Source organism: Aethalodelphis obliquidens, unplaced genomic scaffold, assembly GCF_003676395.1.
Source record: "Aethalodelphis obliquidens isolate GAN/ISIS:26980383/991018 unplaced genomic scaffold, ASM367639v1 scaffold125, whole genome shotgun sequence".
In the NCBI taxonomy this organism is placed as follows: Eukaryota; Metazoa; Chordata; class Mammalia; order Artiodactyla; family Delphinidae; genus Aethalodelphis; species Aethalodelphis obliquidens.
In genome coordinates, this window is record NW_020838069.1 from 400111 (window position 1) to 425932 (window position 25822).

Consider the following 25822-nt stretch of genomic DNA (forward strand, 5'->3'; position numbering starts at 1 on the left):
CTTTAGAACACTCTGCAGGAAGTGTGCCTGCGTATCGTGCAACATGAGCTCCCCAAAGTGACAGGACAAACGATGCACTAGTCCTTCAGGAGGTGGCTTCCGGGAAAGGTGCTGCACAAGGCCCCCACTCACCTGAGTGATTATGCGCTCTCCATCCTTATAGACCTTTTCTCCTATTGCATCCACAATCTTCATTCGTTCTGACACCTGAAACAATGAACATACAAATTATAAGGAAACGTCTTAATTGAAAGTCACAAATAGTATCTATACAACATTGAAATGGGCTAGAATAGTATGATTTAAGAAATCTAACGAGAATCGTTTTAACAGCTTTGCTTAAATCCCCATAAACAGACTCTTATTAAAATAGGCTTTACCTCTAGTGATTTAAGAAGCACCACAGATTCAATAAATGATTCAAACATCTTCCTCTTTTTTGCATTATTTTTCACTATGATTCTTCTAAACGTCACACGGTCCTATAAGAAAGGATATGAAAATTCTGGTAAATGCCTGTATAAGGGAGCATCTATGGTTTAATTAACTATGCCACAGCAAACATTAGAGGTCTCTGGAAGGTACTGGGTCAACTGAGTGTTTAATGATATTTCAATCTGAGTCATTGCTATGAGAAAAAGATCTGTAGCCTGAGCCAGACAGATGTCTCACATGTTGTCACCTGCTATCAAGTACTCAATGGGTGCCACCTATGGGTCAGTCATAAATAGAATACAAAATTTAAAACGTCCCAATCAAACATTTGTGAGCTCACAGTCACTGTTTAATGTGAAAAGATGCACCTTCAAAAAAGGGAGATAAAACAATCAGATGGTTCTTGCCCTCAAGGACTTTATAATCTCAATGGGGAGACAATACAAAATTTATAGGAATAAAAAACTACAGTCCAAGACAGCATATGAAATGTGCTAGATGAACTACAGAGACAAAGTAAGTGCCACAAGAATTCTGCGGAGAGAGATCACGATAGCCTGGAGTGATCAAGGATAATTTTGTTGCAAAAATATAAATTTGTCTGGGACCTGAAAGAGAGGTAGGTTTTAAATTAATGGAGAGATAAAGTAGGAAACTCAAAATGGAAGGCAGGCATGCGAAAGATATCTTGACCCCAGCAAGTCACGGATTCATACTCAAGAGACAGTTAACCAGAGCTATGGTCAGGTACTTCTCAGATATGTGTATGCGTGTGTGGGGAGGGACATGCAGCCAGGAGAATGTTAATTGCTTAGGCTCCTACGTGAGTAGGCAGTTTTTTGTACCTAAGTTAATTTTAACTTTCTTCTACCTTGGGCTCTCAAGAATAGAAAGATTTTTTTTTTCTTTTTTTTTTAAAGTACAGTAATGACATCCTAAAGGCTGAAAGAATGAAAAACAGCAAGGGGCTAAGGGCATGTTTAGCTGTAGGTTTGCTATTTTAGTATTCTTGATGATGGGGTGGGAGTTGGGTGGAGAAAACACATAGAAGACAACTGAGTTGAGATGTCTAAATAGGTTTCACTGGCTCATATTCATCAGCCACAGAACTCCCTGGTCCTATCCCATGCCATGCTTCATCTGCCTGACAGGAGAAGTCACCTACTGCACCCTATACTCGTAGTATAAAAGGTGGCAGACTCCTACCCTCCCTTCCTAAACTGAAGTACAAATAATGTCTGTTCTCTGGTACTAAGCCAGATTCTGCCCCCATTTTCTTTTCCATCTGTCTGCTTGAAAAGAGCCATTCAATCTCTGATTGCTCTAATCAGCTGCATCACTTGCCACTACTTTTTTGAAGTCCAAGGTTAGAGATGTATCATTTAAAATGTTACTGTTATACTTTGGAATATTACTCCATTATCTTTAGACTTCAGTTTCTACATGTTTCCTGCACCAATCTAGGCCAAGAGTGCTGTGGAAAGAGAACAATCAAGACTGAGACAATGGGAGTTATAAAATTTCTTTCCTTATGTTTGAGCAGACATTGTCAAAAAACAGTATTTCTAAATCCATCTATAACGTTACAAAGATTACTAAAATTGCAGCAATAAACTGTATTTCTAGCTAAAGAGAAAACAACTGATATCTCTATTTGTGTTCCAACCCTTTCTACGCATGCTTTTGCACTTCCCAGAGCTCTCAGGCTGTGCAAGTCCAGTTCCTATGACTGCGGAGGATATAAAAAAGCACCAGACACCAACCCAGCTTTCAGGGAGCTTCCAATGGAGCTGTGAAGAGGAAACTCCTACTGTGAAATGGTAGCTCCCTCAGGCACCCGAGTGTTCAGAGTCAAGCAAGTAGCCCTGAAGTTCAAAAGAGAAGAATACTACCCTTTCCTTTGACTGCAGAAAGTTTCTACTGGGACTTCCCTGGTGGCACAGTGGTTAAGAATCCGCCTGCCGGGCTTCCCTGGTGGCGCGGTGCTTGAGAGTCCGCCTGCTGATGCAGGGGACACGGGTTCGTGCTCCGGTCTGGGAAGATCCCACATGCCGCGGAGCAGCTGGGCCAGTGAGCCATGGCCCCTGAGCCTGCGCGTCTGGAGCCTGTGCTCCACAACAGGAGAGGTCATGGCAGTGAGAGACCCGCGTACCGCAAAAAAAAAAAAAAAAAAAAAAAAAAGAATCTGCCTGCCAAGGCAGGGGACACAGGTTCGAGCCCTGGTCTGGGAAAATCCCACATGCTGCGGAGCAACTAAGCCCGTGCGCCACAACTGAGCCTGTGCTCTGGAGCCCGCAAGCCACAACTACTGAGCCCGCACGCCACAACTACTGAAGCCCACGCACCTAGAGCCTGTGCTCCACAACAAGAGAAGCCACTGCAATGAGAAGCTCATGCACCACAACAGAGTGGCACCTGCTTGCCACAACTAGAGGAAGCCTGGGTGCAGCAATGAAGACCCAATGTAGCCAAAAATAAATAAATAAAATTATTAAAAAAAAAAAAAAGACTCCGTGCTCCGCAGGGGATCTGGGTTCGATCCCTGGTCAAGGAACTAGATCCCACATGCCACAATGTAGATCCCACGTGCTGCAACTAAGACCTGGTACAGCTAAATAAATATTAAAAGAAAAAAGAGTTTCTACTCACTTTCATGCAAGCAAGACAGAGTGGGAGCAGAGACTAAGTGTAGTGGTCATGGTGGCAGCTGCCCCCAGTAAGAGAAGGAATATAGAATCCAATTTGAGAAACTCAGTGGCAACACCAGGTCCTCCCTGATTTAGCCTCAGAAGGCATTTCCAAAGGCCTTGGAAGGCACAAGTAAGAAGTCAGGCTATAGAGGACCCTCTGGGAGTCACTTTCCTGAAGGTGGTACTGAAGCTTTGGAAGGGTTTGGGCTATAAAGCGGGTGAATAACGCAGGAGAAAAGGGCATCTAAATAGGTCACGTAAGGCAGCAGCGAGATGAATCTCACTTAAGATAGCAGGGAGAGGAAGAAAAGACTGCAAAGGATAAGGCTAGGAACTAGGAAGGCAGGGCAGGGATCTCAGGAGAGGGAGTTTCAGAAATGGAAGGGTGGTGAGCAGCACCACAACCAAGGGAAGCAGGTGCCACCACTCTGTAGTACCCTACCTTGTGCCAGGCACCGAGGAAACTGCTTCTCGGATGTGCTTCTACTTAATTCTCATATCCAAACCACAAGGCAAGCAGTTGTTTTTTTAAATTAATTAATTATTATTATTTTTTGCTGCATTGGGTCTTTGTTGCTGTGTGCAGGCTTTCTCTAGTTGTGGCGAGCAGGGGCTACTCTTTGTTACGGTGCACGGGCTTCTCATTGCAGTGGCTTCTCTTGTGGAGCACAGGCTCTAGGTGCATGGGCTTCAGTAGTTGTGGCACATGGGCTCAGCAGTTGTGGCACGTGGGCTCAGTAGTTGTGGTTTGCGGGCTCTAGAGCACAGGCTCAGTAGTTGTGACTCACGGGCTTAGTTGCCCCATGGCATGTGGGATTTTCCCAGACTAGGGCTTGAACCCGTGTCCCCTGCATTTGCAGGCGGATTCTTAACCACTGCACCACCAGGGAAGTCCAAGGCAAGCAGTTTTACAGTTCATTTTTAATAAATTTCTATTGAGACTTTCTCTTTGACTTTTAGATTTAGGAATGGGTTGATTTCCAAGTGTTTGGAGATTTTCCTGTTATCTTTCTCTTACTGATTTCTGGTTTCATTCCATTATGGTTAGAGAACACACCGTCTGATTTCAATTCTTTTAAACTTGTTAAGTTTTATTTTATATCCCAGGATACATGTAGTCTATCTCGGTGAACATTTGTGGGCTTGAAAAGAATGTGTATTCTCTGTTGTTGTGTGAAGTGTCCTATAAATTTCAATTTGATCCTTTTGGTCGATGGTGATGTTAAGTACTGTATCCTTCCCAATTTTTTGTCTAGTTGTCCTATCAATTGTTGAGAAAGGGGTGTTGAAGTCTGCAAATATAACTGTGGGTTTGTCTATTTCTTCTTTCAGTTCTATCAGTTTTTGCTTTACATATTTTGAAGCTCTGTTGTTTGGTATATACATATTTAGGGTTTCTGTGTCTTCTTGGTAGATTAACTCTTTCATTATTATGTAATGTTCCTCTTTGTCTCTGGTAATTTTCTTTGCTGTGAAGTCTACTTATCTGATATTAAGTTCTGCTTTCTTCTGGTTAATGTTTGCATAGTATATATATTACTATACTTTTACTTTCTTTTTTAAAAAATTATTATTTATTTTTGGCTGCATCGGGTCTTAGTTGCTGTGCGCGGGCCTTCTCTAGTTGCAGTGAGTGGGGACTACTCTTCGTTGCGGTGCGCGGGCTTCTCATCGCAGTGGCTTCTCTTGTGTAGCATGGGCTCTAGGTGCGCGGGCTTCAGTAGTTGCAGCACATGGGCCCTACAGCACACAGGCTTCAGTAGTTGTGGCACATGGGCTCAGTAGCTGCAGTACGCAGGCTCTAGGGCATGCGGGCTTCAGTAGTTGTGGCTCGCAGGCTCTAGAGCACAGGCTCAGTAGTTGTGGCGCACGGGCTTAGTTGCTCTGTGGCATGTGGGATCTTCCCGGACCAGGGATTGAACCTAGGTCCCCTGCATTGGCAGGCAGATTCTTAACCACTGCGTCACCAGGGAAGTCCGAAAATAAAGATTATAAGGAAGTCTTTAAAAACAAAGATTCTTATACTTTACAAAATCATTTGGCTTGAACATATTCATAAAGACTTATGTTTCTCATTTTTATGGAGATTTGTTTTTGTTTGTAATCAATTTCTGTCTGAGTTCCAGAAATGCAAAAGATACAGCACTGAGAGAAGTGGCAGCTGACAAAATTGCTGTCTTTGACCTTCTGATGCGAGTTTAGTAACTAATCTGGAAAATAATGAACTGTAATTAATGAAATCTGTAGCTATATTCAAGTGTGTTTCTCAGACAGCACATACAATAATTGAAAGAACTTCCTGCTCTCTAATTAGTTAGATTGAATTAACTTGGCATAATAGCTTTAAAATTTTTTTTTACTGGAGTATAGTTGATTTACAATGTTGTGTTAGTTTCAGGTGTATAGCAAAGTGAATCAGTTATACATATAAACACTCTTTTTTTGAGATTCTTTCCCCATAATGTGTATACATCAGTCTCAATCTCCCAATTTATCCCTCCCCCTGCTTATCCCCTGGTAATCATAAGTTTGTTTTCTACATTCATGACTGTACTTCTGCTTTGTAAATAAGTTCAGTTGGTATATTTAGATCATCTATATTTATAGTAATTATTCATATACTAGGGCTTACGTCTACCATTTAATTCAATGTTTTCTGTTCTTCCCTGTTTCCTGTTCTTCTGTTTCACTTTTCTTGCCTTCCTGCAGGTTACCTGAATGGATTTATAGAGTTTTTGAGTGTATCTCTTTGTACAGATTACTTTAGTGGTTGCTCTATGTATTATATTTATATATGTAACTTATCATGGTCTACTGGTATCAACATTTTAGTAGTTTGAGTAAAGTGTAGAAGTTTAACTTCCATTTAGGCCCCTTTCCTTCCCCTTTAGAATGTAATTGTCTTAAATATTTCCTCTATATACATTAAGAACCACGTAAGACAATGTTATAATTTTGCTTCAAGCATCTAACCTATTTTAGAAAACTCAAGAGGAGGATAGACTTTTATGTCTATCCATATGTTTACTGTTATTCTTTCTCCATTCTTGATGTTCCAAATTTCTTTCTTTCTTTTTTTTTTTTTTTTGTGGTACGCGGGCCTCTCACTGTTGTGGCCTCTCCTGTTGCGGAGCACAGGCTCCGGATGCACAGGCTCAGTGGCCATGGCTCACGGGCCCAGTCGCTCCACGGCATGTGGGATCTTCCCGGACTGGGGCACGAACCCGCGTCCCTGCATCGGCAGGCGGACTCTCAACCACTGTGCCACCAGGGAAGCCCCAAATTTCTTTCTTTTATCACTTCTGCAGGTGACAAAGTCTCAGTTTTGTTTTATCTGAGAATATCTTCATTCCTGAAGGATATTCTCACTAGGTATAGAATTCTGAGTTGACAGTTCTTTTCTTTCAGCAATTGAAAAATGCTGTGCTACTTCCTTCTGGCCTTCATGGATAGGAAATCTGGTGTCATTCAAATTGTTTTTCCTCTGTACGTAAAGCATTGTTTCTCTCTAGTTGCTTTCAAATTTATTCCTGTCTTTAGTTTTCTAAAGTTTGATTCTGATGTGTTTTGGCATAGATTTCTTTGGGTTTATCTAATTTAAAGTTCACTCAGCTTCTTGAATCTGTAGGTTTATTATCTTTCACCAAATTTGGGAATTCTCCAACTATTATTTCCTTGAATAATTTTTTAGCTCTATATTCTTTCTCCTCTCCTTCTGGGACTCTGATGACACAAATACTGTACCTTTTCTTTTTAGTCCACAGGCTCTGTTCATTTCAGTCTATTTTCTTTCTGTTGTTCAGACTGGGTGATTTCTATTGTTCTATCTTCAAGTTCACTGATTCTTTCCTCCCTTACATTCATTCTGCTATTGAGCCCATCCAGTGAGTTTTTATTTTGGTTATTGTATTTTCCAGTTCTAAAATTTCCATTTGGATCTTCTTTCTGTCTTCTATTTCTCCACTGAGACCTCCTATTTTTTCCCCTTTGTTTCTAGTGTGTTCATAATTGCTTGTTGAAGGATTTTTATGATGGCTGCTTTAAAATCATTGTCAGCTAATTCCAGTATCTGTATCATCTTGGTATTGACATCTTTTTTTTTTTTTTTTTTTTTTTGCGGTATGCAGGCCTCTCACTGTTGTGGCCTCTCCCGTTGCGGAGCACAGGCTCTGGACACGCAGTCTCAGCGGCCATGGCTCACGGGCCCAGCCGCTCCGCGGCATGTGGGATCATCCCGGACCGGGGCACGAACCCGTGTCCCCTGCATCGGCAGGCAGACTCTCAACCACTGCGCCACCAGGGAAGCCCGGTATTGACATCTTTCGATTGCCTTTTCTAATTCAGATTGAGAATTTCTTTGTTCTTGGTCTAACAAGTGATTTTCTATTGTATCCTGGGCATTTTGGGTATTATGTTGTAAAACTGTATCCAATTTTTTCTTTTTTTGCAGGCAGTCACCCTCTCTCTATATATAGGGTGCCTGTACGTGTGGGAGTGCATGTTCAGCTCCCCTCTGGACTCTACTGACACTACTCTGGCAGGGGAAGTGGAGTGCCAACTAGTAACACCACACATCACCTCATTTTGCCTCTTTGCTGCTGGATGAGGTTGTTAAGTCCAGTTTCCTGCTGGCCCCAGTGACAGTGTGGGGAGGTAGAAGCAGTTTTTCCTTTGGTATTTGGCAGGAATAGGGTGGCATTATCATAAAAGGTTTTCTATTCTGCCAAGCTGTGCTTTTCCTTGTCCTTTGGCTAAAGGGAGCAGACTTTTCTTGGGGCTGTTTTTATGTGTACCTGTTGGTGGATCTGGGTTGTAGGTTTTTCCAGCACCCTATCTGGGATATATGGGAATTAATAAGAAAACCTGGCGAACTCACTGTTATGTCCTTCCTTAATTCCTGAAATCCCTAGTTCCTAGCCAGTCCACCTTCTCCTTTCCATCTTTCAGGGTCTCCTATGTTTGTTTGTAGTAAGATATCCAGAGTTTTCTAGTTTTAAGAGGGAAGATTAGTGAGGAATGGGGCTATTCCATCTTGGCCTGGACCAGAAGTTGGCATTAATGTATTTTAAAACTGATTTTATTTTCCCCCATTATTTATTGATCTACCTTGAGTATTTTAAGCTTCCCAAGTGTGTGATGTATTCTTAAACCAATGTATCTCTCATCTCTCAGGGGCAATCTTTTTTTTTTTTTTTTTTTTTTGTGGGCCGCACCACATGTGGGATCCTAGTTCCCCGATCAGGGACTGAACCTAAGTCTCCTGTTCTAGAAGTGAGGAGTCTTAACCACTGGGCCGCCAGGGAAGTCTCTCTCACGGGCATTCTTTTTTTTTTTTTAACATCTTTATTGGAGTATAATTGCTTTAAAATGGTGTGTTAGGGGCTTCCCTGGTGGCGCAGTGGTTGAGAGTCTGCCTGCCGATGCAGGGGACACGGGTTCGTGCCCCGGTCCGCCATGGCCGCTGAGCCTGTGTGTCCGAAGCCTGTGCTCCGCAACGGGAGAGGCCACAACAGTGAGAGGCCCGCGTACCGCAAAAAAAAAAAATAAATAAGGTATGTTAGTTTCTGCTTTATAACAAAGTGAATCAGCTGTACATATACATATATCCCCATATCTCCTCCCTCTTGCGTCTCGCTCCCACCCTCCGTATTCCACCCCTCTAGGTGGTCACAAAGCACTGAGCTGATCTCCCTGTGCTATGCAGCTGCTTCCCACTAGCTATCTATTTTACATTTAGTAGTATATATAAGTCCATGCCATTCTCTCACTTCGTCCCAGCTTACCCTTCCCCCTCCCGGTATCCTCAAGTCCATTCTCTAAGTCTTCGTCTTTATTCCTGTCCTGCCTCAGGGGCATTCTTAATTCTACATTAGTATAGCACAATAAAGTGCTCTAGTATGTCTTTAAAATGTGATTTTATTTGAGGAAATATATTGATAATTCCAAGGTATATATTTAATTTTGCTTGTAGGGTAAATGGAAACAAATTATCATAGATGTGAACATTTTAAAAGTGAAATTTGGAATCTGTACAAGAGGATGATTGTTTTGTTTAAGAAGGAAGAGAATTATATATTTTGAAGGCTTGATAATGAAGGAAGCAAGGTGGGCCATGTATAATAGAGGATAGGATCATAGCAGTACTGTGCCTAAGACATTCTAGGAAAGTTCTGTTTCCCAGAATATGGCTATCAGCCTTTCTAGTCATCTAAATCTATTGAATATTGGCATGGACCAATGAATAAATAGATGGCCAAACACAGAGGAAAGTTAGTCCTAGGATAGATAGAGATGGAAAACATGGTTGGCAGAGCTTTCAATGACACTTATTTTTCTAGGCTGTCTCTTGTACAGAGTTATCCCCCCTCTCTCTACTTGTCTGATAAAAACATAAATGGAAAATGTAGTAAGAGCTGACACACAGCAAGGTCACAAGACCCAGTCTTTTCTATGTAATTTGGAATAAATGGTTTGTTGATAAATCACTTCAGAGAAATGGAAAAACACACTGGTACAAAACCTTCCACAATGTCTTTCAGATAATTGGCTATTAAATATAGTGTGAACCAACAGCCCAAGGACAGAGACTCAGAAGTAAGGGGCATTAATACCATGCTATGCAAGGAGAACCATTTCTCTAACTCACCAGTCCCCAAAGGGAGCCTTCTGAAGTGGCGACAATGGTAGCAGCTCTCGGGGTGTTGTACATCAGAGCTAGTTCTCCAAAACTGCCATGGTTGTCATACTGACCAACACAGCGGGTTTGATTATCTTTTGTTACTAAAATATCATAGGTTCCCCTGGAAATATAACAAGAAACAATTTTACTTATAATGGGCAGGTGTACATGAATAGAAGGTTGTTGTTATTGGGGAATTCCAACAGATTTTTGCTAGTATATAGAAATATAATAGATTTTTGCATTTTGACTTTGTATTCTGTGACCTTGCTAAACTCATTTATTAATTTTAATGAGTGAACTTGGCATTTTCTAGAGGATCATGTCATCTGCAAACAAAGACAAAGCAGCTTTATTTCTTCCTTTCCAATCTGTATGCCCTTCTTCCCTCCCGTCAGTCCTTCTCCCCTCACTCCATCTTTTTCTTTTCCTTCTTTTTTCTTTGCTTTATTGCGTTGGTTAGGACCTACAGTATAATACTGCACTGAAGTGGTGAGAGGAGACATGCTTTGCTTGTCTGGTTCTCCATCTTAAAGGGAAAACATTCAATCTTTCACCGTTAAGTATAAGGTTAGCTATAGGTTTTTTTTTTTATAAATGCCTTTAATCAGGTTGGAGAAAAGTCCCTTCTATTCCTAGTTTGCTGAGAGTTTTTATCATGGAAAGGTGTTGAATTTTGTCAAATGCTTTTCCTGCAGGTATCGAAATGATTGTATGGGTTTTCTTTTGTAGTCTGTTGAAAACTAGGATGTAGAACTGATTAAAATAAAGAAAAAAATGATACAATTCTCTATCTATTGATTGTTAATGACTACTAAAGAAAAATATTCAGAATGGACAAACATTTGGAGAAACAGTCACTCTCAATACACCACTGAAGCAAGTGTAAATGTTTTAAAGTTTCTGAAAGATAATTAACAACATAACAAATTCCTAAAGAGACCCTTTGACACAGCAATTCCATTTCTAGGCACTCTGAAGGAGATAATCAAAGATATTGGAAAATATTTAATTGCAGGGATGCTCACCAGGTAATATTTATAAGAACAAAAACCAAAAACCACAATTTAATCTGCTAACAATAGGGGACAGGTCAAATATATGTCTATATTCATATTATGCAGTCAATATAAATCATGACATAGAATAATATTGTATCCCATGGCAAACTACTTCAAATAGATTTTAAAAATCAAGTCAATGTATATGACCTAACATAAAAAGTATACATATAAATGTAATAAAGAGTTGACTACATTTTACATGTTTGTTAACAGCTTTCAAGCCCTACCACTCCCAATCCTTCTTCCTCTTCTGTCTCACATCTGGGAAAGCTGAGAAGAAAACCTGGGTGCTCCCTTATTTGGCACTGATGGGATATTCAAACAAAACTAGAGCCTGCTCATATATAAGAGTACTCTGACCTCAGCCCCACCCTCTAACCACCGTGAAACGCCAAGCCAGTCACCCCTCCCTGCTGTCTTAAGTCATTTTTGGACCTCTTGGGAACCTGGCCTGTTCTCCCTTAAAAGCCTCATTATGTGAGTGATAAATCTTTTCATACACTCTTAGCTGTGTGTGTGGTATGATCAGTCTCAATATCTGAACCAAATTTGGGGTAATGGATCTGACCTAACAGTAAAGCATAGGAAAAAAAAAAAAAAGAAAAAAGAAAGGAAGAATATACTCTGGGGATGAAATTAGGGCTAAATTTCTTTCTTTCCTGGTTGTTTTTTTTTTTTTTTCCCCTAAGTTTCCTACAAAGAGCCTCCACTTGTCTGATAAAAATCATTAGGTATCATATGTTACACAAGAAGCAAAGAATAAAGCCAATCACTCAAATATCAGGTACACAGTACCAACCCTGCTCTCAAGGGAGCTCACCACTGAATAGGTAAGCTGAACTGTGTTTGACCTGGTGGACAAGGCAAAAGTAACAAGGACATGAGTGGACTAAATGGAACTCAGGGTAAATTCACTTACGTGTTTTTAGTCTCTCTTCCAGGAGACGCTAGCAACTTAATTTTGGGAACACAAATAATTTCAGGAAGCCACAAAACAGAGTCTTTCCTAACCTCTCTCACTTCGGTCCTCTTCCAAATAATGGGACATATTTTTCTCACTGTTGTTATCATCAAATTATGTAATAATTATCTATTTAATTATGTAATAGTTATCTATTTCTAGTCTCTCCAACTAGAAAATGAGTTTTTTGAGGTCAGGAACAATATCTTTTTAATAATTAATTAACAACCACTTTCAGTGCATGCAAAAGATAATACCTCTCATTTACATGTGTAATAACAAATCATTCCCTTTGTAGACAGGCATTTCAACCTATAAGCTATGGATATGTGCAGGTAAATGCTTATTTCCCAGACTGCAGGTACCTACTGGGATTCCTGTCTTGGTGAGGGAGCACACGGCAGAGCAAGGGGGAAAGGTGGCTGTTGGAAGTGGTGATATAACTTAAAAAAATTATTCTGTCACTACTTACAGAATTCTATGAAGGAAGCATGAGCATAATAGATAAAACAGTCTTTAAGAAGACATTATTTGTATCATCTTTACTCTTTAAATAAAACATTTCTTTCCTAACCCTAACTGTAATCATCTGTCAAAGTATCAAGGGCCAAAAGGTTACCCAAGGAGTACGTTCTTTTTTTTTTAACGTTTATTTTTTTTTTAATTAATTAATTACTTATTTATTTTTGGCTGCATTGGGTCTTCTTTGCTGCACGCGGGCTTTCTCTAGTTGCGGCGAGCAGGAGCTACTCTTCGTTGAGGTGCGCAGGCTTCTCATTGCGGTGGCTTCTGTTGTTGCAGAGCGCAGGCTCTAGGCGCGCAGGCTTCAGTAGTTGTGGTGCGTGGGCTCAGTAGTTGTGGCTCGCGGGCTCTACAGCGCAGGCTCAGTAGTTGTGGTGCTAAGTCGGGCTTAGGTGCTCCGCGGCATGTGGGATCTTCCTGGACCAGGGCTCGAACCTGTGTCCCCTGCATTTGCGGGCGGATTCTTAACCACTGCGCCACCAGGGAAGTCCAAGTAGTACATTCTTGAACACTTTCCTGAACGAGCAAAAGGCTCGACGAGACAGGGGACCAGCTGAATCTAGTATAGCTACTTGATCAAAATGAAAAGACCCTTAAAAATCTTAAAAATCAGGAAAGCAATTGGAAAAAAATGAATAAGGTATGCAGAGTAGATGAGAGTACTGTATAAAATGTTAATATCTAATTTTTACAATTGATCTCTGCTTATGTAAGAGACTATTCTATTTTTAGGAAATATACACTGAAGTATTCAGAGGTAAAAGGGCTTATACCTGCAACTTACTTTCAAACAATAAAGTTAATGTGGTAAAACATAAATCTGGGGAACCCAGGTTTATAAGAATTTTTTGTACTATTTGTGTAACGTTTCTATAACTCTGAAATTATTTCAAAAGAAAAAATGAAAAATAATTAATGGAAGACATTGGGTGAAGCAACATCTTATTGATCTTAAACTCTGGTGAGGGTGTTCCTTTCAGGACTGAGGAGGGGTCAGAAGGAGTCCTCCAGGTGATACTAATAGCTCAAGAGGTTAGGACACACCAGGGCGAACAGGTCAAACCCAAATATTTCATGTCTCCCAACATGATTTATACCTGGAACAGAGCCAGAAGGGGCCAGAGGTATGGAGGTTGAGGCAGTATACTCATGTGTAAAATTAGGCTAGGATTGAATGATCCAGATGACAATAAAGTGTTACGGTTATTCTTTACAAAATCAATTCACTTGAACACTTGCAAATAACATGTTTATAAAGCATAGCTTGCACATTTCACCTAATTGTAGATAGTGGCAACCCAAGTATGGGTTGTACTGAGGACTCAGGGCAGCAGTAGATAGAGAAAGGCAGGCTGTGGACAGAGAGGGGCAAGCTTTGAGAAGCTTGTTTACGTGGCCCTAAGTCCTGTTTGGGCTGAACAAAGCATAGGGTAAAGCACTTGCCCTGAATTATGGATCTTATTAAGTACAGCCGTGCAACTGCAAAACTCCATCTCCTACCGTTCAATGACATAAAAGTTGTCCCCATCATCTCCTTGGTCAATGACGTGCTCATCAACTTTGACTGTCCTTTCAAACATGGCATCGAGGACTTGAGAAAGCTGTTCCTGCAGGGAATACACAACGAGAAAAGATGGCTTCTACACTTGGGGGGGGAAAAAAAACTCTGCTTATCTTAGTTGGTGACTACATGGTAGATGGTAGAAGTCCCCACATCAGACTATTCCCCACGTTCAAGCAGAAACCTAAGGGCTGTCTGAAACAAATGCTTTCCTGTGGCCATTCAGCTTTGCATCTCCACATATACAGCACAGTTGCCAAGTTTTCTGAGGCAGCATTGTTTTGAAAATACATTCTATAATTTACGCAAAAACAGGTATCTAAATCATGGTGCCTATTCTCCCAGCCGCACCCACAAGACTGTCACCTGCCTTGATGGCTCTACTATGTCAGGTATAAAGCCATGTGATGCCACCTTCCTCCAGGTGTTGATATTAACAGGATTATCAAGGCTAAAAGGCTGAGATGGCCTCACAGGTTATCTCATGGAACAGCACAACTACTACTCTGACTAGCCAAGCACATCACTTTACCTCTCTGAGACTCAGTTTCTTCATATGCAAAAAAGGGTTTAATAAATAGTTTCTAGCTCATCAACTTTTATGACTAAAGGAGAAAAATCTAAGGAAAGTATATGTCACATAACAGGTACTCAATAAACGAGATCTATTACCAGACATGTAATACTGCTACAATCATTTATACACAACATATACAATTAGTTACTTACCAATATTACCTGCCATAACCAGAAGGTAACTAACTGTACCAGTAAGTATAATGAAAACAAAACAATGCTATTAAATTCTAACAAAACAGTGATCTCAGTCTAGGGCCGGCATCCCTCTGTCAGGGAAATCAGTGACTGTTACGGAGCACTAAATACCAGTTTCAACTCAGAGAAAGACTTTGTCTTTGGAGGAATGTGGATTGAAGATCTGACAAGGAAATAATTTTATTGCTGCATAATTCCATGTGATTTAGTGTTCTGTCAGTGTGACTGTTCTATCTAAAATAACATTATCACCAAAAAGCACCTCTTTAGTTCCATAGTTCCAGGTGTGCTGAATACTGTAAAAGTTGACAAATACTAAAAAGGAAGGCTTGCTACTCATGTGTCATCCACGTTAATGTGGAATGTGAGCTCAGTGTTGCCAGAAATCTCACGTTTAAATACAAGTAACAAATTAAAGTTTTCACATACAATACAGACCAAACATACACATCTATACCTGGCTGTATCTGGCCTGTGGGCTGTCCATTGGCAGCCTCATGTTTTGAGTAACTCTTCTTTTTCTGGCCTGGACTCTTCAGAAACATCAGTGTCATGATATAGAATAAGGCATGGGGGAAGCAATCTGGGTTACAGGGGACTAGAATCATACCATGACAACCAAAAGCAACGTGTGACTCAGGACTGGAAAACAAAACAAAAAAGCCCTAGAAAACTTTACAGGGAAAATCTTAAAAGCAGTTCATACATACTCATACATGTGCCTACATATACACACAAGAAACAGTGTAAATGTGGCAAAATGTTAACAACTGGTCAATCTAGGTCAAGAATATAAGAATGTTCATGGTACTATTCTTTGACTTTTCTGTAAATTTGAAAATTTAAAAACAAAGGTTTGGGAAGTAAATTTTTAAAAAATAGAAACAAATACACTCACTGGAATGGCTAAAATTTGAAAAGACAGATAATATCAAATGTTGGTTAAGGATACAGAACAATTGGAAATGTCACATATTGTTGGAAGGAATGCAAAATGGTATAACCACTTTGAAAACCATCTGGTAGATTTTTACAATATCAAACATATACCTATCCTATGACTCAGCAATTTTGCCCTCACGTATTTTACTGAAGAGAAATGAAAAAAAAAGTTCGCAAAAAGACTTGTATAAAATGTCCAGAGCATTATTCATAAGAGCTAAAAGCAAGAAATAGACCAGGTATCCATTGTCAGAAAAATGGATAAACAAACTGGTATTTTCATATAATGGAATACTTCTCAGCAATAAAAGGGAATGAACGAACATCACCAAAACAATGACACACTGACATCATGGATCCCTTGATATGATGCTCTGAGAAGGACACAACAGAATTTCTGTGTAGTCTGGCCAAAGATGTATAACCGCATTTCAATCATGAGGAAATATCAGACAAACTCAAATTGAGGTATATTCTATAATGTAATTAACCAGTACTCTTCAAAGTGTCAAGATCATGAAATACTAGAAAGAACTGAAAACTATCGCAAATTGGAGGAGACTAAGGAGAAATAACAGCTAAGTGCAATGTGGGTTTCTGGACTGGATTATTAACTAGGAAAAAAAAATTAGTGAGAAAACTGATGAAATTTGAACAAGGTTTTTAGTTTAACTAATGGTATTGTAACAATGTCATTTTCCTGGTTTTGTTTTGTTTTTTTTTACATCTTTATTGGAGTATAATTGCTTTACAATGGTGTGTTAGTTTCTGCTTTATAACAAAGTGAATGAGTTATACATATACATATGTTCCTATCTCTTCCCTCTTGCATCTCCCTCCCTCCCACCCTCCCTATCCCACCCCTCTAGGTGGTCACAAAGCACCAAGCTGATCTCCCTGTGCTATGCGGCTGCCTCCCACTAGCTATCTATTTTACGATTGGTAGTGTATATATGTCCATGCCACTCTCTCGCTTTGTCACAGCTTACCCTTCCCCTAATTGTACTATGGTTATGTAATATGCTAATATTGGCGGAAGCTGGATGAGGGGTATATGGGAACTCTACTATTTTTACAACTTCTTTTATGAGTCTAAAACTAGTTCAAAATAAAAAGTGAAAAAAGGAAATGGAATGTTGAATAAGAAAGAGTCTCAAAAATATTGTGCTGAGTGAAAAGAATCTCTCACAACAGAGTATATATTGTATGATTCCACTTATATGAAATTCTAGAAGGCAAAATTAATTTATGGTAGAACAAATCAAAATAGAAGTTGTCTCTGGGGGGAGGCGAGCAAGAATTGATCATGAAGGGGCATAAGGAAACTTTTTGGGGTGGTGGCAACATTCTACATCTTGATAGGGGTTTGGATTACCTAAGTGTATGCATTTGTCAAACCTAAGTACACTTAAAACTCATGCATGCATTTCATTATATGCAAACTTTACATTAAAAAGCTATAAACAAATATTGAACTATCATGATATGCATATGCCAAAGTATTTAAGGGAAATATACTGAGATCTCCAATTTACTCTGAAATTATCCTCAAAAATAAGATGGGTTAATGCAGGGGCCAGCAAACAGTTGACTGTTTTTGTAAATAATGTTTTATTGGAACACAGCCATACCCTTTCATTTATGCATTGTCTATGGTTGCTTTCCTGCTACAATAATGAAGGTGAGTAGTTGTGACAGAAATATTTAGTATCTGGTTCTTTAAGCAAAAGTTTGCCAACCCCTTGGTTGAGGGTAGACAGTATATCATGTGACAAGCACAGTAAAATGTTAATGTTAGAATCAAGGCAGTGGATAAATACATGTTCTGTAAAATCCTTTCCACTTTGTTGTATTTGAATATTTTCATGATAAAATGTTAGAAAAATATAATTAAATCTGAAAATTCAGTTATCATTTTTCAAGACTGAAATGGTAAAATGATGTTCTCCAGCACTAAGAAAAATCTGAATACTAGACTGACACAGCAACTTCTTTAGAACATATGATAGTATAAAATTTACAAGGGGTTTTATTCACAGTAGATAAAGAAGCAAGTATGCTTTCCATTGATACAGATGAGTCTTCCAGGGAAAACAGTTGATACAGACTATTATTTCTTACAACCAGCCTTTCCTTGAACTCATGGTCCTTGTTTTATTCAATCTCAGACTAATAAAATTCTGATTAAAGTTCTCGCTATTCCTATAACCACACAGCTACCAAACAGTCTGGTTTACAGACACCAGGGATAGTTGATTCCCTTGATTGATACAACATAAACTCATGTTTGACCAGCCAGATTCCCAGAAGGCTGTGGGGATATCTTCAGAAGACATATTTGCAGGAGCTGGGTAGTAGGAGAATTCTATTTCCTATCCTTCCTGTCTCTGCACATTCTGGGATTACCCAGCAGGCCCAGCACCTCAGCCATTCATGTGGCTTCAGCATGTGGCCGTCAAAGTACAGAAGGAACAGGAAATCTGAAGCATCTCTGTCCTCAGGAGGTAGCCCTGTTTTCCATCTCCACCAAGAGAGGGAAGACAGGCACAGGCACAGATCCTGTGCTGGGGCCCTAAAGACAAACACCACTCTGTGTGTGCCCCATGCCTGAGGTCTTCACTGAGAAATAATAAGAGGTGCCTTACACCAAAGGAGTGAGAAGCAGTCACACACTTCCAGTGGGTTAACCGCTACCGGTAGAGAGGACGCCACACTGGCATCTTTGGAGAAATTACTCTTCAGCATAAATAAAGACCCTCCAAACTAAGCCAGGGTCATGCAAACCTGAGCATTTCCTTTTAATATGACCCAACTGCATGGTCCTCAAATGGTATTGCCTTGGAGGAAGTACCAAAGCAGTTCAGAGAAATACTAAAAGTCATCTGAAAAGCTCATTATGGATTACAGTGCTCAACACAATGCAAACATTTGCAAGTAAGAAGAAGCTAAGGTTTTAATGCCTCATATGACTGTGGCTAAGATGCTAAAAACTGTTTAAATGATGAATAGGACAAAAGCTAAAAGCCAAAAATATTTTAAAAATCAATGTTACCTGATCAAGATTTTTGAAAAGAAGAATATCTTTGCAAGCTTCCTGAAGTCTGCACCTCTGTTGATCAGTTTTAGGATGAATCACCTGCCAATCCAAATAAAACCAGGAAAATTTTTTTATTCTATTTAAAAATATTACTTAACTTACAAATTGGTATATTTCTTTCTCCTAAAAATGGGAAAAATTAAGAGCATGTTTACTATAATTTTAACTCTATACAAATACCAAGCAGTACCCTGATCGTGGACAGGAAATATGATAGGGGTGAAGAGTACCCACCCATCCGAAAAGCAGAAGGTCACATATCATTCATTCAACAAATATTAAGCATTGACTAGGTGCCAGGCACCGTCTCAGCTCTGGGGACATAGCAGTGAACACAAGACAAAAACACCTGCTTTCACATTCAATAAATACATAAAGTATCTTAGAGTGACAAGGCTAAGGAGAAAATAAGGTAGGGAAGGGTGCGTGTATGAGTGTGCATGTGCGTGTGTGCGTCCAGATGAGGCCTGAGAAGGTGACATTTGTAAAGATCCCAAGGAACTGAGGACAACCTGAGGGAGTGAGTAACGTTGACATCTCTAAGAGCACCTCAAGCAGAAGGAACAGCAAGTGAAAACAAGGTCTTATGGTTGGTTAATAGCATGTTTGAGAAAAACCAGGAGACAGATGTGACTGATGCAGAGCGAGGAGAAAAGATCAGGAAGAGACCAGGTTTGGGGGTTAGGTGGAGGGCATTGTAGATCACAGATCTGGAACTTTTCTCTAGTGACATAGGGGCAATCTGAGGGTTCTGACAGAGGAAGGAAAGAGATCTAATGTTTTTAAAGGCTCATGCTGGCTCCTGAGTGAAGAACAGCCTTGAGGGAGGCAACAGTGAAAGCCAGAAAGCTACTGTGATTATCCTAGTGCTAAATGGTGGTGATTAGGACCAAGGTGGTAGCCATGAAGGTGTTGAGAAGTACTGGAATTTTAAATATGTTTTGAAGACTGAGCCTATCAGATTTGCTGAAAATTTGAATGTGGGTATGAAAAAATGAGAGGAGCTGAGGGTGACCCTAAAATTTTGGACCTGAGCAACAGGAAGTTTGGAACTGCCAAGAAGTGAGCTGGAGAAGGCTGTGGGTGAAAAAGAATGTCTAAACGGAAATAGTCAGGAGCTCAGTATGAGTTGTCTATTGAAATGTAAGTGGAGATGGCAACTAAACAACTGCTATACAAGCTAGAGTTCAAACCTCAACAGCTTAGTATTACTAGTAGTATTAGTGATATCTACAAAATTAGAATTGTCATAAGGATTAAATGAGCTAATACAGGCAGTGTTTAAAACAGAACCTGGCATTTAGTAGGTGCTCAAAAACTATTACTCCTATTACTAATACTACAGATATTTAATAAATGTTTACTGAACTAAAAAAAATAATTATTGCCTAGTATCGCTGTTATAATTGAGAGGCCCATCAAGCTCCTTCCTAAGTATTGTCTTCACCCTAAAAAAAGTACATTGCTTAAACTGACCAGACATAACAGATGCCAAAAGTGTTAAGTAATTTAAATTTGTGATATTAAAAAGTTAGTAAAAAAAGTTTTAACTTTTTAAACTCATCAAAATTTTACAATATCTAAAATAAAAAATTCAAAAACCTACATGTCTATTATATTCACACAATGGTAGCATTTTATTATTAGAATACTTCAGAATCTTTCATAGTCTACTCATTTTAAGGCACACTTGAAAGATCATTAAAGTTTCTTTTATAACATCAATCTTTTAAAAAAGATGGTTCAAATTTGCTTTTATAAAAGTAATTTGTTAACTGTACAAGAATTTAAAAACCTGAGTTTTTAAAAAAGCACCCAAATATCAACCATAGTCCTACAACAACTACTGTTAATATCTGGGATATATCCTTCCAGGTATAAATCTTTGCACAAACAAGTAAATAAGTAAATAGGTAGACAGACGGATAGATATTTTTAAATTATTTTTTATTTTATAAAATGCTCTATAAAATGTACCTCAAATATACATCATTCCATGTCATTAAGCCCAGTCCTGTACCATCATTTCCAATTGCTGCAGATTCTCTTGACTTGAATGTACCTTAATTTAGCCCTTGGCATCCCCTATTTTGGTTCATTTATGTTGCTTCCATTTTTCAATTTTACAATACTGCAATAATCTCCTTAGAAAGGACCCAACTGTTTGTTAGGGATGAATTCTCCTTCACGTAACTGCTGAGTCAGCTGGCTTGACTAAGTATAAAGCTCTGACAGCTACAGCTAGGCATCCCTCCTTACCATATCCTCAACCAATCTTGTTTTCATTCTTCTTAATACTTGTCAATCTGTTAGTTAAAAGATGGCATCTTGCTGAGATTTTAATTTGTATTTATTTTAAATGTCAGCATGATTAGATTTGGTATGTAGAGGAGGAGGGGAGTGAGTGGGGACTAAAATTATTCTACCTAATACCTTTGCTGCAGTTCTTACCCTTGGATCAGTATCCTCCTCTTCCTCATCAGGGTTATAGGTCTCAGCACAGACTAAATTTGGAGAGAAAATAAAGAGAAAAATAAATAAAACAGATGTGTGTTTTACTGGAAAATAGGAAGTGGACACAATTTTTTTTTATTCACTGTTTTCTAAAGCTATAAGGATTTTTGTAATCCCTTCCTTCAATTAACAAATATATTAAGTACCTAGTAATGCCAGGCATTCTGTTAGTGATGAAAAGCCAGCTCTCTAGGGATTGGTAGTCCAAACAGGAGAGAGATGATAAAAAATATTATCTACTAAATTCTATGGTAGTAGCAAGGACAAGCAAGGAAGTAATATCTCTGCTGAGCTATGAAGTAGGGATGGAAAACCAAAAAGTACAGTATATGCAATATAAACATATGGATATGGAATTGGAGTAATTATGAAAAGAATAAGTTGAAATAAAATATCTCAACATCATTATGTACATGAATGACTTAAAAGTAAGAATTTTTTTTTTTTTTTTTTTTTGTGGTAAGCGGGCCTCTCACCGCCATGGCCTCTCCCGTTGCGGAGCACAGGCTCCGGACGCGCAGGCCCAGCGGCCATGGTTCACGGGCCCAGCCACTCCGCGGCACGCGGGGCCCTCCCGGACCGGGGCACGAGCCCGTGTCCCCCACATCGGCAGGCGGACCCTCAACCACTGCGCCACTAGGGAAGCCCAAAAAGAATTTTAAACAAAGTAAATACTATGTGCCAGGTTCTGTTCTAGGTACAGTATTATATAAATCTAAAACCAACTTGATTTTCTTTGCAGGTAACCTGTGTTTGCACCAGCGGGCCACAGGACGTGTCTTTGTTGTAAAGCAAAGATTTAAAAAATATTAACTGAACAATTGTTTATAATAGCAGAATATCATAAATGATATAAGTACCCATTTGAATCATACAGCTATAAGAAAGAACGAGGAAAATCCCCATAGGCTAATAAATAGTGAGTTCTAGGGGAAAAAAAGGCAAAAAAAACCAAGGTGAAGAATATACTACATAGTATGCTGTCCCTTCCATAAAGAAGGACTTCCATGATAAGAATTGGGGAAGGGGGACTTCCCTGGTGGTCCAGTGGTTAAGAATCCACCTTCCAATGCAGGGGAAGTGGATTCGATCCCTGGTTGGGGAACCAAGATCCCACATGAAGCGGGGCAACTAAGCCTGCATGTTGCAACCACTGAGCCCGTGCACTCCAGAGCCCAAGCACCACAACTAGAGAGGAGCCCACGTGCCTCAACAAAAGATCCAGCATGCTTCGGGGAAGATCCTGTGTGCCGCACCGAAGACCCAATGCAGCCAAAAAACAAGGTGGGGAGGAAGGGAATAAATACATAAATATGAATATATATACAAAAAATTTAACATATTTATTTTTTCAAAAGGAAACAAGAGAAGGATAAACCAGACAGAAGTAAAACTGTTTCCTAGAAGGTAGGCAGAAACAAAAAAGAAGGGATAGGGAAGGGAATGAAACTTCTCTAAGAAAATTCTTTTATATAGTTTTGACAGTTAAGCCATGTTAAAATGTTTTATATACTTAAAAAATTAAATTGATAAGGATGGAGGGACCCTAAAACTGAATACAAAGAGAAACAAATGAACCTAACCACATATCAGGTTGATAACATAACCACAGAGAAGGAAAGGAGAATTATTTTAAGTAGCTTCTGAACATAGTACTGTAACCATCCACCCTCAGTGGGATATATTCCAATGACAAAAAAGAACTGCTATTTCCAGTGGTACAGTAATTCCAAAACTCCTCTGTGTACTACAGTTGTGAGTAAACAAATATACAGCCAGATGTTTTTCACTGGAGAAAAGGGGAATAAAATTATGGAACAGAAGAAGGGTTAGAATTGGAGATGTCAGTACAAGTCATGATTTTAAAATCTTACCCTTAGGTGTTACAATGGTAGACACAATGAATTATCTAGTGAATAAAAAAGTTAGTGTACTCACTAACAAAACTGTTTTGCCAGGAATGATCTAGATGTGATCACTGGTGTTGCCCAGAATGCAACAAAATAAAGGCAATGATATTTTGCATTCTATGAGCATTTTGTAGTGGACCTTTCTAATCTTCATTCCTCTTACAGCCTTAATCTACCAAATTCATTCATAAGCCTTGTATTATTTGTTAGGGTTTATTTCTTATTTGTTAGCAGGCAAGAAATATAAAAGTTTCTTGACCCTATGCTCAATTCTTTTGTATGATGGCTAAAAATCTCTACATATCTATAAAGAGGGGATAAGATGATACATACCACTCTCAATTTAACTCCTGATTTCTTACAGACATTTACTCATTGCAGCCCTGGTCTAGCTTGCATCCCAGCTTCCCCTTCCTCATTGATTCTCTGACCTAATGGAATACCTGAGAAATGGTGACTCCTAGCATGACCTGTACACAGGACTCCCTTCCCTGCCCAGCCTACTTGTGTGGACCACGCCTTCTGTACTGTAATGCCATCAACACTCTGCATGTCTAACAGGGACCCAGTATCCTTAAATAGATGGAGAAAAATCAGGGAGAAGGGAGTAAGAGCATAGGCACCATTCTAGTCCCTAAAACAGTATCAGGTAATGTTCTGCAGAGAGTGCTGCCCAGCCCCTGGTGGTGCAGGCTTTTGTAGCTGAGCCAGGGAAGTGATAATGGGATGTAGATAATGACTTTCTTTCTATCTTTCTCCAAGCCATTCCTGTTTCCACAAGGAAACAAGTTTATCTCAGATCTGTCCTAAAGATTAAGGCAGACACCTTCCTGAGTTCCTAGATGTTATTGCTGCCTCTTTTCACATCTTCATAGGTATTTGGGTTGGGGCTGAGGAAGCAGCCAGAGGGCAGCTAACCAGATAGTATTTTAAACTGCAAACCTCTTGGTTCTTTGCACTCTTGATTAATGTTGTCATTATCAACCCAGCTTTCTAAACCAGAAATTTGGAACTCACCATGGCTTCCTTCTTTCACCTCTTACCCAATGAATACATCAGATTCTACCTCAGAAATATTCTCATATTTGACCTTTATTCAGCCTACTCTGCTACTCCTTGGTCCAGGATTTCAAAATGTCTTCTTAGAAATACGCATTTAAAAAAAACTCATTTTGGAGACAGATGGATATATGAGTATTATTATACTAACTGTCTCTACTTTTGCATATGTATGAAAATATTCATTTAAGAAGTTGAAAATAATAAGCCTTTAGTGATGAGACTGACAGGATCTTACTGATAATGACACTTAGTCTTGAGCTAGCCTATTTCCAGGCTTGCTTTTCCTCTGAGTTTGGAGGAAAGTATTTTAGCAACTTAGCTCATTTTTATATTTTTAGACAATGTAACTGAGGCAACAAATGTTATAGTTTTTAAGTCTTAAGGTACAGCACTATGATTTAAACAAAAGTAGTTATTTGCATTAAAATTTTTAATGTTTCTATTTGTGAAAAACATTATATCTTTATTTTTTTAAACTGGTTTTCATTTTTTCCCTTTTCTTTTGAACATCAGACTCAGCTCCCTTTTCCCTCTTCCTTTGTTTACCCTCAACCTCTCTACTTTCTGGTACCGATCCCGAATTACTTTTCTCATTTTCTATATAAAAAATCCATTTTTAAGTGTCTATGTGATTGTTGCCCCTTATGGTTCTACACATCAGGAAACCTGTCTCAGTGCGGGGAGTCCCAGAGTCTGTGTCATCCCCTATGCAGCCTCAAGACCTACACTGAATGTCGGACTTCCCTGGTGGCGCAGTGCTTAAGAATCCACCTGCCAATGCAGCGGGCATGGGTTCGAGCCCTGGTCCAGGAAGATCTCACATGCCACGGAGCAACTAAGCCCGTGCACCACAACTACTGAGCCTGTGTGCCGCAACTACTGAAGCCCACGTGCCTAGAGCCTGTGTTCTGCAACCAAGAGAAGTCACCACAATAAGCCCGCGCATGGCAACAAAGAATAGACCCCGCTCGCCACAACTAGAGAAAGCCCACGCACAGCAAAGTCTCAACCCAGCCAAAAATCAATCAATCAATAAACAAACAAATTTTTAAAAAAAAGACCTACACTTTTTAGGTCATGAGATGGTCAAGACCTATTGAAGATGAAGACTAAAAGAGCAGCACAGCCCCTCATTTGAGGGAATTAATTTTGCCACAGTTCTCCAGCAGATGTCACTAGTTAGTAATCGGAAACAGTACAAAGTAACAACAGATTATCCAGCAGAATTTCCTCTTCTAAATTTTAACTGGTGCTTCTTCCATCCAGAAACGTGAATCACTAAAATGTGTTTGTGAGAGAAAATCCCCTCATTTCTACAAAGAAATGAGCCCAGATCCTGGTCACAGGCATGAGGCCCTGTGCTGTCCTGCCAGCGCCCATGAAGACTTGATATAGCCTGGGTATATTAGTCAGCTAGGGCTGCCATAACAAAATACTACAGACTGGGTGGCTTAAACAACAGAAATTTATGAAACAAAAGGGTTTTTCTTTTTTGGATGAAGTTTTTTTAAAATATTTATTTATTTATTTGGCTGCATTGGATCTTAGTTGCAGCACGTGGGATCTTTCATTGTGCCACGCAAGCTTCTCTCCAGTTGTGGTGAGGGCTGC

The 25822-nt window shown here is 39.5% G+C and overlaps 1 protein-coding gene across 1 annotated transcript in view; it reads right to left on the reverse strand.

Moving 5' to 3' along the window:
• The window catches only part of PRKAR2A (protein kinase cAMP-dependent type II regulatory subunit alpha), a 77124-nt gene that overhangs the window by 8377 nt on the left and 42925 nt on the right, over positions 1–25822 (reverse strand). Inside the window, exons 3-8 of the mRNA XM_027098835.1 lie at positions 21177–21229; positions 18681–18764; positions 13852–13958; positions 9772–9925; positions 381–482; positions 133–207 (exon numbers count right to left, since the gene is read on the reverse strand). Of these exons, the coding sequence (XP_026954636.1) occupies positions 133–207; positions 381–482; positions 9772–9925; positions 13852–13958; positions 18681–18764; positions 21177–21229 (575 nt within the window). The remainder of the gene's footprint in view (positions 1–132; positions 208–380; positions 483–9771; positions 9926–13851; positions 13959–18680; positions 18765–21176; positions 21230–25822) is intronic.